General features: G+C 49.2%; 1 protein-coding gene across 2 annotated transcripts in view; it reads left to right on the top strand.

Moving 5' to 3' along the window:
* Positions 1-17,449, top strand: part of EIF2AK3 (eukaryotic translation initiation factor 2 alpha kinase 3) — a 40,929-nt gene that overhangs the window by 12,171 nt on the left and 11,309 nt on the right. Inside the window, exons 3-12 of one of the 2 annotated variants that reach the window (XM_044294356.1) lie at positions 1,258-1,452; positions 1,559-1,692; positions 2,526-2,760; positions 3,835-3,997; positions 4,288-4,428; positions 4,589-4,711; positions 7,503-7,723; positions 11,002-11,111; positions 14,022-14,144; positions 15,506-15,655. In XM_044294356.1, coding sequence (XP_044150291.1) covers positions 1,258-1,452; positions 1,559-1,692; positions 2,526-2,760; positions 3,835-3,997; positions 4,288-4,428; positions 4,589-4,711; positions 7,503-7,723; positions 11,002-11,111; positions 14,022-14,144; positions 15,506-15,655 — 1,595 coding nt within the window. The remainder of the gene's footprint in view (positions 1-1,257; positions 1,453-1,558; positions 1,693-2,525; positions 2,761-3,834; positions 3,998-4,287; positions 4,429-4,588; positions 4,712-7,502; positions 7,724-11,001; positions 11,112-14,021; positions 14,145-15,505; positions 15,656-17,449) is intronic. The other variant, XM_044294364.1, reaches the window with a different exon arrangement.

Raw genomic sequence — 17,449 nt, 5'->3', positions numbered from 1 at the left:
ATGACGTGCCAATGCGATCACGTCATCCATGCGCGTGGGGCGCGCTGACGTCACTCTGAAGCGCCCCGGGAGCCGCACGGACGGTAAGTATACTTCTCCCCCGCTCCCCACTACACTTTACCATGGCTGCCAGGACTTTAGCGTCCCGGCAGCCATGGTAACCACTCTAAAAAAGCTAAACGTCGTATCCGGCAATGCGCCGAAACGACGTTTAGCTTAAGGCCGGATCCGGATCAATGCCTTTCAATGGGCATTCATTCCGGATCCGGCCTTGCGGCAAGTCTTAAGTTTTTTTGGCCGGAGCAAAAAGCGCAGCATGATGCGGTATTTTCTCCGGCCAAAAAACGTTCCGGTCCTGAACTGAAGACATCCTGATGCATCCTGAACGGATTTCACTCCATTCAGAATGCATTAGGATAAAACTGATCAGTATTCTTCCGGCATAGAGCCCCGACGACGGAACTCTATGCCGGAACAAGAGAACGCAGGTGTGAAAGAGCCCTAAACCAAAAACTTGTGTGTCGATGTCACTCCGGTATTCCTGCTCCGCCCTCCTTCTGGAGTCAGTTTGCAACTATTTTGAAAAGCACGCCCACTTCCCCGCCCACTTTCAATTTGGCACAAAATCAAATAAGTTCAAAAAGTTGGGAATTCCTTACTTTGTGACTTTAAAAAGCCAGATTTCTGGAGTGAAAGGCTCGATGAATTTTCCTAGTCAGTCGTCTTCCCCTCCTCTAACAGTTAGATATATGGGGTCATTTATCAGACTGGTGTAAAGTAGAAACGGCTTAGTTGCCCATAGCAACCAATCAGATTCCACCTTTCATTTTCCAAAGGAGCGGAATCTGGTTGGTTGCTATGGGCAACTAAACAAGTTCTACTTTACACTAGTTTGGTAAATGACCCCAGTAGATTTCATAGTCAGTGTCCTTCCCCCTCTGGCAGCTGTAAATAGTTACCAGTAATCTCTCTTGTAGACAGATAATTGTCAATATATAAAGTATCAGTTGCCACCATCTCGTGTAAGTAAATGTATTTACTGTTTCGATTTTCATGATCTGTACATTAAATATAACCTTTACTGGTGGGACGGTCCCTAGTAATGTAGACATAGGATGGTACCTGTCTTGCTTTTACGTCACCAGTTGTGTCCTATAGATGTGAGGCCTATTCCCCGCTCTCAGCTGATGGGGGGGGGGCGCACTCCTCTATTGCATCCAGCACGTGACCCTGCAGATCCTTTGCTTTCTCCATTAGGTCTTTGGTAATAAGATGATCATCCCCTCCCTGGATGGAGACCTCTTTCAGTGGGACCGGGACAGAGAGAGCATGGAAGCCGTTCCGTTCACAGTGGAGTCCCTCCTAGAGTCGTCATACAAGTTTGGCGACGATGTCGTGTTAGTTGGAGGAAAGTCCCTGACAACTTATGGGCTCAGCGCCAGCAGTGGAAAGGTGGGTGTCGGCGCTCTCAGAAGAATGAGGCTGCTGCTGATCTTACCCCTGGGGGGGGGGGGTTATGACATTGCATATATATTCACGCTGTGTACACAATTTTCAGGTGAAATACATCTGTTCTGCCATGGGCTGCCGGCGGTGGAGTGGTGAGGAGGAGGGGGAGCAGGACGATATCCTCTTATTACATCGAAAGCAGAAAACCGTGCGTGCAGTGGGGCCTCGAAGTGGGAGTGAAAAGTAAGTGCACCCCAGAAGTGACCATTTCATTTAAAAGGGCGGTTTACTCTGATCATACCCTCTGTACTTTCCCCATATTTGGGGTAATGGGGATGTTGCAGACTGCAGTGTCTTCTCTGTGGTACCTATGAAAAGCATTACAGTGGGTTTCCAGTGACGTCCTGTAATTCCAGGACAATCCGCTCCTGGTCCACGAGGTTGGTGCACCTCTCTTCACTGCACTTGTGCCCCAAGTGCATGCACAGTGAAGCGAGGTGTGCATGCGCTCAATGCCACTGAAGAAGAGTCCTGGACTATTCTCTCAATAACTTCAATTTCCACTTACTATTTTTGTGGGGACGGATTTGCTAAGAGCAGGTATGGGAGCTGCATAATGGTTTGCAGGTGGCCCAGGGGCCCCGAACCAGGGGACAGGTTGCCTTGAATAACTGTGCATGAAGTATTTAAAGGGATTTTCTTGTGTGTTTTAATATTGATGGCCTATCCTTCGGGATAGGTCACCATTATCTGATCGTGGGGGCCGGTAATCAGCACACCCACCAGTCGACTGTTTTGAAGAGGCCCCAGTGCTCCTGCTAGCTCCACAGTCTCTTCTTAGGCCAGTGATTTCACGTTCCTCTGGTCACATGGTCTAGGTGCAGCTCAATAGCGCAGGGCAAAGGAGAGCATCAGAGCATGAACTGCTCCGATGCTCCTGTCAGGGGGGCTGCCGGGGTGAAAATGGAGGTATGTCCGGGTTCAGCTCAGAACCCGGACAACCCCTTTAATATCTGAGCATTCTGCCGATACACTTCACCTCCTGTTGTAAATTGACCATTTTTCTTCCTCTTCAGGTGGAATTTCAGTGTTGGTCATTTTGAACTGCGTTACATCCCAGACATTGAGCGAGGCGTGGGTTTTATCGAAGGCCACGTTGAACCCACTGGTGGCACAGATGACTCTAAAATCATCGCTGACGTTGATGATCCAGAGGCCGGCACGAAGGACGTTCTCATCAAGGTCTCTGTGGCCGACTGGAAGGTCATGGCCTTTAACCGCCAACTGGGGCACCTGGAGTGGGAGCATCAGGTAACTCCCTCTCTGCCTGCTATGTATTAGATGCAGGGCACAGCATCATGGGTGCTGGATTATGTAGATGGCACAACACTTCTGTAAAGTGACTCTTAAGTAGAAGTGAAGACGATGATGCTGTGCGCTCCCGTGTGCACGATGTATGCCGCTCTGGGACATATGGCCCGCTCACGGACCGGATGTCTCGGAGGGCATACGGTCGTGTGCATGAGCTCTTAGTGTGATCACGGCATCTAATTGGTGGGTTAATACCGGTATCCCCGTGCGGCAATCAGGAATGCTGGTGATTAATTCTAATAGGCTCGGCCTGGGTCTCTCTGAAGAGACTCAGCATATTAGAGCTGCAATTCCTATGTTGGCCAGAAGGTGGCAGGCTAACGTAGAAAAACATAGATTGCTGATTTCCTATCTTCCCTATACGAAAACGACCTTACTATTAAAATATAAAAAAAATTCGAATACAGTGAATGGCGTAACGGAAAAAAGGATCAAAATGACCCATTTTTTTATTGCTTCTCTTACCCCATAAAATTGAATAAAATCTGATCAAATAGACGCCCACACTCCAAAATGGTGTCGATAGAAACGACAGATCGTCCCGCAAAAAAATGACCCCCTACACAGCTCGGTAGACTTAATTATACAGAATATGGTGATGAAAAAGATAAAACAATGTTTTTTCAAAGTTAAATTTTTTTTCTTCAGTATTTAGACATGTAAACCCACACAGATATGTGGTATTGTATGTTGTAATCGTACTGACCCAGAGAATGAAGGGCACAGGTCAGTTTTGCCGCAGAGGGATAACGCCCGTAAAACTGTGGAGGATTTGCATTTATTTTTCCCAGTTCCACCCCATTTGGAATTTTTTTTCCCCACTACATGGTATGCAATATTAAATGGTGGTATTAGAAAGTACAACTTGTCCCACAAAAAGGAGGCCTTCATACGGCTATGTGTATGGGGAAAATAAAAAAGTTATGGCTACAGGAAGTCAGGGAAGAAAAAATGAAAGCATCGGGGTATCCTAAGGGTTAATACTTGTGTTTTTTTTTTTTCCCATTACTTTAGTTCTGCACCCCCATAGCCTCGGCCTGGTTAGTCAGAGATGGGAAGGTGGTGCCCATCAATCTGTTTGATGACACGAGTTACTCATCAAATGATGATGTCCTGGAGGATGAAGAGGATCTTGTGGAAGCTGCTAGAGGAGCCACAGAGTCCAGCTTCTACCTCGGTACATATGATACAGTCGGTCTCGGAGTGGTGTATTGTGTATATGTAAGAGGGGACCTCATAGCAAAAATTAAAATTGAAACCCCCCCCCTCCCTCCCCTGGCATGGTGCTGGGCAAATGGTCATAGTATTTCTCCTTCACACCCATTCCAATAGCCTTGCATGTGAACAATGTGATTCCTGCGTACGTTTAGTGGAGCAGATGGGGCCTGCTGGGGTGGGCTCCTTTGTAGCTATGCCAAGTATGGCCTTCCACCCCCGTGATCACTGTGTTTTCTCTCGGTGTGATAGGGATGTACCGGGGGCAGCTCTATCTGCAGGCTTCTGTTCGGCCATCAGAGAAATTTCCAGTGAATCCGACAGCGTTGGACACCAGGAAGGACGGTAACGCCATAATATCTCTGCCGAGGATCAAGTGGAAGCCTTTAATACGTAAGCACTTCCATCCTATTATCCAAGCTCTTGCATTCCCTCCTTGTGTTTCCACTGCATTGTGATAGATATTGACCAGTAATCTGCAATCTGTAGCATGCTAATGAGTTGGGGAACGCTGGGAGTTGTAGTTTCACACGTTAATTCTCATCCTCTTCAGACTCTCCTTCCCGGACGCCTGTGTTGGTTGGGTCGGACGAGTTTGATAAATGTCTCAGCAATGATAAGTTCTCTCATGAGGAGTACAGCAACGGGGCCCTGTCTGTGCTCCAGTATCCGTATGGTAAGTCAGCCTTCACAGTGAGGTAGTCCGCCTCTAGTGATCCTACAGGATGATGGTAGCTCATCATTATCTCGGATTTGGTTTCTGTCTTTATTGGTGCTTCCTTGCACAGATCCTATTGGGGGGGGGGATTTATCAAAACTAGTGTAAAGGAAAGATTCCAACTTTCGTTTTCAGAGCTCCTTTGGAACATGACAGGTGAAATCTGATTGGTTGTTATGGGCAAGTAAGCCGGCTTTCCTTTACACCAGTTTTGATAAATCTCCCAGATCACATAGCTGCAGAGTCTGGTATTAGCTCTCCCCTTTAAAGAGGACCTTTTCACCTCTCCTGACATGTCTGTTTTAATGGCTTCATGCATTCCCCATGTAATAACCATTCTGGAGCATCTATTCTTATGTCTGTATGTTGTGCCATCTCTTATTTCTGCTAGAAGTTGTGAATGAATTGCTAGCAGTCTGCAGTAAGGGTACAGAGGGGAGGTAACCAGTTGGGGGGGTGTCCCTGCACAGACTTACTGTATCCAATCAGGGCTGCCATTGTCAGACTGTGCAGGGACACCCCCCCAGCTGGTTACCTCCCCTCTGTACCCTTACTGCAGGCTGCTAGAAATTCATTCATAACTTCTAGTAGAAATAATACAGGAATGGCACAACATAGAGCCATAAGAATAGATGCTACAGAATTGTTATTACACGGGGAATGCATGAAGCTATTAAACGGGCATGTCAGGAGTGGTGACAGGTCCTCTTTAAAGCTGGGCACCTCAAAGGGACTGTTTTTCAAAGAGTCAACCCTAGCATGGTGAAAAGCTGATCATTGCACATCGGGCATCTGTACCTTCCAGCCAAGTTTGATAAATGACTGCGTGGGCCGCAAGAGCTGCGGTTACAGAGCATCACCCTGTTCGGGTCATAGAGCGGAGTCCCAAAACAAGGCAGGCTATCGTCTCTGATGTACTTATACCATAGTAGGGCCCCATGCACATGACCAGGGTGCTGCCGTGCCTGTGATGCCGACCACGGGTCCGCAGAACATGGGCATTGGCTGTGTACACTCCTCATCGCAGTGCGGACCAGTCGCCTGGGTCTGCGATCCACGGGATGTGGTGAAAGATTGGACATGTCCTTTCTTTTGCTACGAAGAGGCCCAGAAGTCCATGGAAACACATGGAAGCCCTTCTGTGGACTGGCTCTGTACCTCTGCACCACAAAGGATAGAACATGTCCTATATCTTTGAGATCTTGGACCCATTTGAAGTCGGTGCAGAGTTCACACAGCTGGTGCCCATGTTTTGCGGACCCACGGTTTGTCATGCCTGTGTTCTGCAGTATCTAACGATTTAGGGGGTATCGCAACCAGTCTGACGGATAAGGCATGATGGATTTCAGTGTGATCTTGGCCACTCTGTGCATGTATGACTGTATGGCCCTAGCACTGGGACTCCATAGACTGCTGTATCCTCCTGACCGTATACCTTGTTTTCAGCAAAGAACAGAGAAGCCCCCAGATATGAAACTCGAGAGCCTCCTCATCCCCTTGTAGCGGCCATCCGCCTGGCCCCGCTTCCTGTCCAGCAGCCTTCTCTCAGTGGTACTTACCTGCACTGTGTGACACCCCATCATTCCCAGACCCCCCCCATCTCAGACCATTTGTGCCAGATCACGCCGTTCTGATTATGTCTTCCATTCAGCCCCTGAAGGAATAGTGCATGGCGGACATTCTGGATGGACTGCTTATACGGAGCATTCCCATTTCTTGCGTCCTCGCTAACCTGTCCAGTTCAGATATTTAATCGTTTTCAGGCTGGATTCATCCTCTCCCAAACCTGCATCTGGGATTTTTGTGTCTGATTTTGTCTGTGGCGGGAAATTATGGAACGTGTGAATCGGCCCTAATCCTCTTCAGCTTCTAAAACAGGGTCAGCAACCTCCGACACTCCAGATGTTCTAAAACTACAACTCCCAGAATGCTCCATTCACTTCTATTGGAGTTGTGAGAACAGCTGAGCATGTTTGCATGCTGGGAGTTGTAGTTTCACAGCAGCTGGAGTGCAGAAGGTTGCTGATCCCTGTTCTAAAATAATATAAATGGGTTTCCCCACGATCTGGCGCGCCCCGGGGAACTGCATGCTGGACCCTGGCCGGTATCATTTATATCCAATAAAGGGGTTTTCTAGGTTCTTGGTTATATATATATTTGAGTAGAGCATTTCCTTGCTCTGATGCTCCCCTTCTGTTTTTGTGCCGGTGATGTACCGCACTTCTCATCACTATGCTTAGCAGAGATTTCCGCCTAGCGGTGAGCCCGGTGACGTCTCTAGTGCTGCCGGAGGCGGGTACTGTGCAACTTTGCATAGCACCCACCTGCAAAACTGCCTCCGGGAGTGCTATAAACCACCCGTCTGTTGCGGCAGCATAGTCATGAGAAGCCCGATAAGTCACTGGCACAAACAGATACTTGTGATGCAGCGTGATAAGGGGGAGCATCAAAGCAAGGAAATACTCCTATGCTCCACTCCTATGTAGAGCAGCTTATAACCAAGAATCGCCCCCTGAACCCAGAAAACCACTTTGATTCATCTTCACTGCCGTCATCGTCATGTTATGTCCACCTGTGACGTTTTCGTTTATCTTTAGTTAGTAGAGTAACCCCTACTTATGTCCTGATCCTGTATCTCACTCCAGAGCTGCACTCACCATTCTGCTGGTGAAGTCACCGTGCCTTTGTGTTGGCACATAAGGGGTGTCAGGTCTCTCTGACGCTCTTGTATGTATCTCACTCTCTGCAGATAATGGGTATTACCTGCCCTACTACAAGAGGGAGCGCAGCAAGCGAGGGACACAGATCACCATTGGGATACTGGAGAACCCAAACTACAAGAACATTCGTAAGAAGGATCCTGTGGTGCTTCTCCCCTGGTGGAAGGAGATAATCGGCACCATCCTGCTGTGCATCACCGCCACTACATACATCGTCCGCAAGCTCTTCCAGCCAACTAACAGCGCCAGGGTACGTCCAACCGTCGGGTGTTGTTCAGAGTTAAGTTGAAAACACTCTTGTTCACACTCCAATGCCGTAAACCTGGGCACAACTAGTCCTGCTGTCACCTGGGAAGACAATGCTCTATGAGCAGCAGCACAGATCTCACTAGGCAGTGCGTCTTATAAAGCGAATGGTGCCATTTTTTAAATGGCTGACACTGATGCATCGCCGGCCGCAGTCACTGTGCTCCATTACACCGGGCCCCACTCACAGCCGTCTTTACATGTAAAGTCTGTTTAGTTAATGCTCAAGCAGTTGCTCTGGTTTGTTAAAGGGACTCTGTCACCACTTTCTAACCCCCACTTTTAAAACTATAGTTCTGTCCATGGAGCCCCTGTGATTACAATGGTGTTGTTATATGCGAAATCCGCCGTCTCGTTTTGATTAAAAAAACTTTTATCTAACCTGTCACTCATGAGGATAAGGTGCCCAGGGCGTTTCTCCCGGTCTGAACATGCCGCCCGCCGCCGTTGGTGCCCAGCTCCTCCTCTGATCCTTTCAGCGCCGCCTGAATGTGAAGAAATACGCCTCCGGCTCTCCCTCAGTCCCCCCTCCTTTTCTAAAATTTCGCGCGTGCGCACAGGCCTGTGCCTGATGCGCCCGTGCGGACTTTTCGATTCAGCCTCATTGAGCGAAGTGCGCATGCGCACTTCGCTCAACCTCCCGATAACGCGAACACTGCTGCACGCGCGGGATCTTAGAAAAGAAGGAGGGGGGACTGAGGGAGAGCCGGAGGCGTATTTCTTCACATTCAGGCGGCGCTAATTCAAGGCAGAGGAGGAGCTGGGCACCAGCGGCGGGCGGCATGTTCAGACCAGGAGAAACGCCCTGGGCACCTTATCCTCATGAGTGACAGGTTAGATAAAAGTTTTTTTTATCAAAACGAGCCTGCGGATTTCGCTTATAACAACACCTTAGTAATCACAGGGGCTCCATGGACAGAACTATAGTTTTAAAAGTGGGGGTTAGAAAGTGGTGACAGAGTCCCTTTAAACTAGCGTTATCGTCTGTAGTATTACTCACCATCAAAGCAGCAGGACGGCAGCGTAACGTCACTCACTCCGTCATGCTCCTCCCACTTAATTAATGAATCTGGCAGAGCAGGAGCGTGACTGAGTGATTGACGTTACGCTGCCGGCCTGACCGCTGCTTTGAGTGAGCTAGTGAGTACTACTACAGACAATTGCGCTGGGGAGCCACTGCTTGAGCATTAAATAAACTTTACATATAAAGACTGCTGTGAGCGGGGCCCGGTGTAATGGGGTCACTATATTCACACAGGGACTTGAGGGGACACATTAATAGCGTAATACTGTAACACATAGGGCCATGAGGGGACCACCATAAGATGCTATGTGTGTCACCCACAGATCCCCCCCCCCCCCCCCTCCCATAACAATGCATCATCCACAGATCCACCCCCTCCAGCAATGCAGGAAAAATACAATGCCGCAGCACTCTGCAAACACAAAGTAATAATTATAGAAAACATTCTGGTGCTAATGCTACGCTTATTTTGCAAATTTGAGATTCTTGGCAATGTACAAAACCATCTGAGCCCGTCTGCCAAACGTCATCTCTGTAAGACGGGTTCCTAACACTAAATGCTACCTGTTATGTGCCATAACGGCCACCATAAAATTCAGGGAGTGCAGGTTCCACACGCATGCTGGGTCCACTCTGCCTTTTACCATTTTTGATGCCATAACTGCCTCCATTAAACCCAGCAATGCAGGTACCAACATGGATGCTGAGCCCACTGGGATGTGCTGACTGACCCCCTTTTTTGCAGTTGTACTGGAGCTGGCGGTGTGGCTGACTCCTGTTGGTCTTGCACCCCTGGCCAGCCTGTCTGCCCCATAGGCTGATTTTAATTACAGTAAGTATAAAGCTGTAGCCTGCTCTCATTGTATTTATTGGAAGCCATTTGGCACCAGGAGCGGTATAGAGTGGACCCAGCATGCATGTGGAACCTGCACTCCCATTATGGCATATAACAGGTAGGATTCAGTGTTAGGTTCCTGTCTTAGCGATTGCCTTGACGTGCGGCAGACGGGCCCAAATAATTTTGTACAAAATGTATTTGCCAAGAATCTCAAATTTGCTAAATAAGCGTAGCATTAGCACCGGAATGTTTTCTATAATTATGGCATTATTGTACTTTGTGTTTGCAGAGTGCTGCGGCATTGTATATATTTTTTTCTGTATGTTTCTAGCCATGGCAGCAGGCATTGGGATGTGCGGACTGACCCCCCTTTTTTTTGCAGTTGTTCCCATAGCAATGCGTCATCCATAGATCCCTCATAACAATGCATCAGCCACAGATACCACCCACCCCGTCCCCATACCGGTGTCATCCACAGCCCCCCCCCCCATCGGTGTCATCCACAGATCCCCCATTAGTTCAAAACCCACCAAAAGCACACCTTTTGGTTCAAACATTCTTTTTTTTCTTTCTCATTTTCCTCCTCAAAAACCAAGGTGCGTCTTATAAAGCGAAAAAATATGGTACTTGTATCCGCCCCTCCCCTCTACCTTAGGCTACTTTCACACTTGCGGCAGAGTGATCCGGCAAGCAGTTCATCGCCGGAACTGCCTGCATGCAAACGGACAGCATTTGTAGACCGATCCGGATGCGGATCCGTCTCACAAATGCATTGCAAGAACGGATCCGTTTCTATATTTATATATATATATATATATTTTTTTTTTCTTCACATTTTTAAAGGTCTGTCCATGTGCAGACCGGAAGGATGGTTTCGGCTTTGCGGTATTTTTTATGCCAGATCCGGCACTAATACATTTCAATGTAAACTAATGCCGGATCCGGCATTCCGGCAAGCGTTCAGTTTTATTGTCCGGAGATAATACCGCAGCATGCTGCCATATTATCGCCGTCCTGAACAGTCAAAAAGACTGAACTGAAGACATCCTGAACGGATTTCTCTCCATTCAGAATGCATTAGGATAAAACTGATCAGTTCTTTTCCGGTATTGAGCCCCTAGGATGGAACTCTATGCTGGAAAAGAATAACGCTAGTGTGAAAGTGCCCTGAAAGGAGTTTTCCAGTTTTAGGTGAACACTTATGTGAATTTCCATCGTACACTTACTTTTGACCCCTAAGTATACTTGAATGGTGTATCAGTATATTCCGCACGTTCCTGCCATCTCTGTATGTCTCATCACAAGTCATTGGTAGTCATTATTTTATTTAATTTTTTTGTCTTTCCTATATGGATTGCAGAAGAGGAAAGAATCGGAGACGCAGTGTCAGACGGACAATAAGTATGAGCCCGAGAGTGGAGAGCTGACGGAGAGCAGAAGTGACTACAACGGCTGTGGATATGTGTCCAGGTAATGCTCTGCCTCTGAAATAGCGGTGTCCGCATAGTGGTCCGTGTAGCAGAATGGTGCACTCCACTACAAAGGACTATTCTCGTCTGTTCTGTCATTTGTGGAACACTGACTGACAACACACTAGATGGCAAATGTCTGCGGTATGTTTTTAGTTTTTTTTAGTTTTCCTTCAGATTGGACACGGATACAAATCACAGTTAGGCTACTTTCGCACTAGCGGCAGAACGGATCTGACAGGCAGTTCACCCTGTCTGATCTGTCCTGCCGCTATTTCGACGTGCCGCCGGACTGCCGCTCCATCCCCATTGACTGGGACGGGGGCGGAGCTCCGGCGCAGAGCGGCGAGAGGCCACCGGACTAAAAAGTCGGACATGGAGTACTTTTAGTCCGGCGGCCTCAATGGGGACGGAGTGGCAGCACAGTGAAAAAGCGGCAGGACGAATCGGACAGGGTGAACAGCCTGTCGGATCTGTCCTGCCGCTAGTGTGAAAGTACCCTTATCTGTACAGCAACCCTACATGTAGACATTGCAGAATATAGTATTGGGGGGGGGGGGGGGGGGAGCCTGGTACGAACACACAGCGGGCTCCCCATTACCAAGCCATAGAGTATTGTGTGAGTTTATTTACTACGCTGGGTTTACATGGGATGATGTAGGAAGCGTTCCTTCCTGACAGTCGGCTGCTCGTTCAGCGAAGGAGACCGTGCATTAAAATGCAGTGATCTCCTTCACTGTATGAGGACGGGGGATCCCTATAGCGATCCCTCGTCCTCCTACAAAATCATGGCTTCTGAGCAGCAGATCGCTGTTTAGACCACACGATCTGCTGCACAGAAGCCATGATTCATCGGATGATCGGCGGCACATTCAGGCGGGCAGGTTGTTGCTGTAAGGAGAGTCCTTGTATTCGTGATTATTATGGACAGCCATCTCCCTGTTACTGTGCATAGGCACCGGCAGGAAGAGCCACTCTGCTCCCGCTACACTTAGGATCACACGTTAATGGTAGAAGAGACTACTTACAGGTGTCCACCTACTGATGAGGTCTCTGGACAAGAGGGTGGGACCCCGCAGCCCCTGTATAATGGTGTAGGGGAAAGCTTAAAGGGATTCTGTCACCAGTTTTTGACCCCACATTCAAAAATATGGTTATGTGCATGGAGCCCTTGTGATTCCTAATGTGGTCTTATAAGCTAAATCTGCAGGCTCATTTAGTGTAAAAAACGTTTTATCTAACCTGTCATTCATCAGATTAAGGTGCCCAGGGAGATGCTCATGTCTCCAAGATGCCGCCGTTCGTGCCTAGCTCCTCCTTTGCTGTCATCAGCGATGTGCCCAGCTCCTCCTTTGCTGTCATCAGCGATGTGCCCAGCTCCTCCTTTGCTGTCATCAGCGATGTGCCCAGCTCCTCCTTTGCTGTCATCAGCGATGTGCCCAGCTCCTCCTTTGCTGTCATCAGCGACGTGCCCAGCTCCTCCTTTGCTGTCATCAGCGACGTGCCCAGCTCCTCCTATGCTGTCATCAGCGACGCGCCCAGCTCCTCCTTTGCTGTCATCAGCGATGTGCCCAGCTCCTCCTTTGCTGTCATCAGCGATGTGCCCAGCTCCTCCTTTGCTGTCATCAGCGATGTGCCCAGCTCCTCCTTTGCTGTCATCAGCGACGTGCCCAGCTCCTCCTTTGCTGTCATCAGCGACGTGCCCAGCTCCTCCTATGCTGTCATCAGCGACGCGCCCAGCTCCTCCTTTGCTGTCATCAGCGATGTGCCCAGCTCCTCCTATGCTGTCATCAGCGACGCGCCCAGCTCCTCCTTTGCTGTCATCAGCGACGTGCCCAGCTCCTCCTATGCTGTCATCAGCGACGCGCCCAGCTCCTCCTTTGCTGTCATCAGCGACGCGCCCAGCTCCTCCTTTGCTGTCATCAGCGACGCGCCCAGCTCCTCCTTTGCTGTCATCAGCGACGCGCCCAGCTCCTCCTTTGCTGTCATCAGCGACGCGCCCAGCTCCTCCTTTGCTGTCATCAGCGACGCGCCCAGCTCCTCCTTTGCTGTCATCAGCGACGCGCCCAGCTCCTCCTTTGCTGTCATCAGCGACGCGCCCAGCTCCTCCTTTGCTGTCATCAGCGACGCGCCCAGCTCCTCCTTTGCTGTCATCAGCGACGCGCCCAGCTCCTCCTTTGCTGTCATCAGCGACGCGCCCAGCTCCTCCTTTGCTGTCATCAGCGACGCGCCCAGCTCCTCCTTTGCTGTCATCAGCGACGCGCCCAGCTCCTCCTTTGCTGTCATCAGCGACGCGCCCAGCTCCTCCTTTGCTGTCATCAGCGACGCGCCCAGCTCCTCCTTTGCTGTCATCAGCGCCGCCTGAGAATACTTTGCAACGCCTCCGGCTCTCCCTCACTCCCCCCTGCTTCTTCTCTAAGATCCTGCACGTGCGCCAGCGTTCAGGTCATCGGGCGGTTGAGCAAAGTGCCTGCGCACTTCGCTCAATGAAGCTGAACGGAGAAGTCCGCACGGGCGCATCAGGCACAGGCCTGTGCGCACGCGCGGGATCTTAGAGAAGGAGGGGGGAGTGAGGGAGAGCCGGAGGCGTTGAAAAGGATTCTAAGGCGGCGCTGATGAAAGCAAAGTTGGAGCTGGGCACGAACGGCGGCGGGCGGCATCTTGGAGACATGAGCGTCCTCCTGGGCACCTTACCGAGATGAATGACAGGTTAGATAAAACGTTTTTACACTAAATGAGCACACAGATTTAGCTTATAAGACCACATTAGGAATCACAAGGGCACCATGAACATAACCATATTTTTGAATGTGGGGGTCAAAAACTGGTGACAGAATCCCTTTTAATATTCATAATGGAAGGAGTTTCATGTATGGGATTCCCTCTGTTAACCCTTCACTTCTCATTGCAGGTATCTCACTGATTTTGAACCAATCCGCTGTTTAGGACGCGGAGGCTTCGGAGTGGTATTTGAAGCTAGAAATAAAGTTGACGATTGTAACTATGCCATCAAGAGGATCCGGCTTCCTAATAGGTAACGGCAGACATGTTTCAAGTTAGTGGGCGTATTTTGCATTTGATTGCGATTTTTCCTCCATAAACAGCCCTGCTCTTGTTCAGGGGCTCTGCTTGGTATTGCAATTAATGGGGTTTGCCAATCTCACCCATTGGTGGGCAGTCCTACCCATCTCCTACCCCCACCAAAGCAAATGGGGGAGCGCCATGCAAATATGGCCACCGTCCATTCACTTCTATGGTAGTTTCGTAAATGGCTGAGCGCGCTCACTCTCCTCTTTTTGGAACTTCTATAGAAGTGAATTGAGAAATCCGCACAGCACACTCTCATTTGCTTTGGAGGACTCTCCTCTGGGACCTGCACCTATCTGGCATTGGTGGCATATCCTAGCGATACGTCACCAATGAGTAAGATGGACCAACCCCTTTAATTCCTATTTAAAGGGGTTTTCTGGGATAGGCCATCCATATGAGATCTGCAGCACCCCCCCACGATCAGCTGGATGAAGAGACGGCCGCACACCGTGCCAGACTTGACTAGAAAGGAGCTTGTAGTGACACCTGCTCACCTCTGTGATGTAGACGGCGAGCAGGTAAACGGTGAAGGGAAGGCACCAATATTAAAATCCCCGAAAACCCCTTTAAGTGAATGCTGCAATACCATAAACGCCTAAAAAAAAAAATAAATACATGTGCTGTATTACACAAGATATCCCAAGGGTTTGGGAGCACTGTGTAATACTTTGTTTCACCTGTGGTGGCGCTGCAAGGAAATTGAACAGGAACTGCCAGGTTTTCATACAGATTACTGGCAGCTGATCGCTGGGAGTCCCATGAGGAGGACACCTTGCGATCAGCTTATAGTCAAGGGACCCTTCTGACAAGAAGAGGCTGTCCAAGGTCAACAACCCTTTTTAAAAGGGTTTTCTGGGAGTACTACATTGATCTATTTTCAGGATCTGATTGGTGGGGGTCTGACACCTGACACCACCACCCACCAGCTGTGTGAAGAGACCATGACACTCTGGTAAGTGCTGATGCCTCCTCACAGCATACTAAGCACAGCGCCATCCATTGTGTAGTGGCTGTGCTTGGTATTGCAGCCCAGGTCTATTCACTTACAATGTGACTGAGCTGTATCTAGGCCTTGTGACCGTCCCTTCCCTAGGAAGAGGCCACAGCGTTCACTGGTCTTTTCCAGCAGCTGATCGGTGGATAGGTCGTCAGTATTGTGCTCCCAGGAAGCCCCTCTAAATTGGAATGTTTGCCCAGGAAATAAGCGGTCATACAATCATAGCCCCCGTGTCCCTCTCATTGGTAGCACGGCTCACTGACTGTACACCATTCTGTTAACCCAGGTCTGTTCTGCTCTCCTCCTAGGAAGCTGGCCAGAGAGAAGGTGATGCGGGAAGTCAAGGCGCTGGCCAAACTGGAGCATCCTGGGATTGTGCGCTACTTCAATGCTTGGCGTGAAGAGCCGCCAGAGCTGTGGCAAGAGAAAATGGATGAGCTGTGGCTCAAAGATGGATGGTACGGTCGCCCTTTACCCCCAAAGACTGACTTGTACAGATCCAGCCAGCATTATTTTTGCCCTGGCTGTGCCAGCAGGGTCCCTTCTGTAATGTGGTTATGTTGCCTTAGGCTAATGGGAATAATGTTGTCTACATCAGTATAATAATCATCACTGGCAGGATTACCATGGACACATCTAGCATTAAAAAGCTGGATCCACATCTAAGAGCTTCTGAAATCTGTGTTTTCCCCCATGAAATGGCAATTCCAGGGCATCTTTTTTTTAGAGCCCTGCACTCTGCCATTCCTCTGTTATTCCTATTGAAAACATATGAATAAACAGATTGTTACCATTCCCCCTTAGTCTGAGGGACGGGTCTCTACAGTCAGCGCTGCTTTGATGGGGTCCAACTGTAGTATGCACACACCTCCAACTGGTAATCTCCAGTCAACAATGTATTCAAGAGTTTCTAGGAGGCATAACAGAATAAATGGATGTGACCATTCTCCCTATAGGGCCTATCACTTGCTCAGTGTAAGGGCTCATGCACTTGACCGTATGTATTTTGCTGTCCATATTTTGTGGAACAGAACAGCCGGCACCTAATAACGGTCCTATTCTTGTCCGTAATGCAGACAATAGGACATGTTCTGTTTTTATTTTTCTTTTGCGGAACGAACACACAAAAACAGAATGCACATGGAGTAACTTCAGTTTATTTAAAAAAAAATTTTTTTTTTTGCGGACCCATTGAAATGAATTGTTTTATATATGGTCCGCAAAAAAACCTGAACGGACATGGAAAGAAAATACAATCGTGTGCATGAGCCCTAATACTGTCAGCAGTGATGGGACACTGTCAACAGAAGAGAAAGTTAGTATTCAGTTGTTAATTTATACGTTTCCAGGAGGGAAAACAGGAATGGCCCAGTGCAGACTTCCAAGAATATTTGCTCCAGATTTGTTATATAATGGGTCATTGAAGTATTACTTGAGATAGAACTGGCAATACGTGAGGAGGACAGAGCAGCTCCTCCCCTCTCTCTGCACATCACAGAGCATGCCCTGCCCTACATGCACTACCCTCAGCTGTCCGACACCTGGGGACCCCTGCCGGTCAGCTGTCCGACACCTGGGGACCCCTGCCGGTCAGCTGTCCGACACCTGGGGACCCCTGCCGGTCAGCTGTCCGACACCTGGGGACCCCTGCCGGTCAGCTGTCCGACACCTGGGGACCCCTGCCGGTCAGCTGTCCGACACCGCAGCGGCCATTGCAGTAGCGCCACGGCCTTCTCTCAGCTTTTCCTACCATGGCCAAGTGATGTCAGGTTGATCGGTCACATGGCCTAGGCGCAGCTCAGCCCTATAGAAGTGAATAGGGCCGAGCTCGATACCAAGCCACAATACTATGTACTGCGCTGTGCTCGGTGAGCTGAGAGAAGGTCACATCGCTTACAGGACCTTCCTCAAACAGCTCATCAGCGGGGGGCCCCGGGTGTCAGACCAGAGGATAGGTCACCCTTTAAAGGAGTTATCTGCAATATCTGCGCTCTCTGTTCTCCCCGTTGTAATGTTCATGTGCCGTACATTGGGCATGTGATCCTAGCCCTGTTACAACCGACGGCCTAGGGCGCATTGACAGTCGTCATGTTTTGGGATCAGTGTCAATAATGTTCTTGTTAATTTCAAGTCTTTTTTTTTTTTTAAACTCGTTTTATTGAAGTTTAACAAGAAAGGCATGTTACATTATCACAAGCATAGAGGTAGCAAATCCAGGTTCAATCCCGCGCAGGGGATACAGTACAAGCACA

Source organism: Bufo gargarizans, chromosome 1 (assembly GCF_014858855.1).
Source record: "Bufo gargarizans isolate SCDJY-AF-19 chromosome 1, ASM1485885v1, whole genome shotgun sequence".
NCBI lineage: Eukaryota > Metazoa > Chordata > Amphibia > Anura > Bufonidae > Bufo > Bufo gargarizans.
Note: the sequence above shows the minus strand (reverse complement) of the source record. Positions and strands in the feature narration are given on the sequence as shown.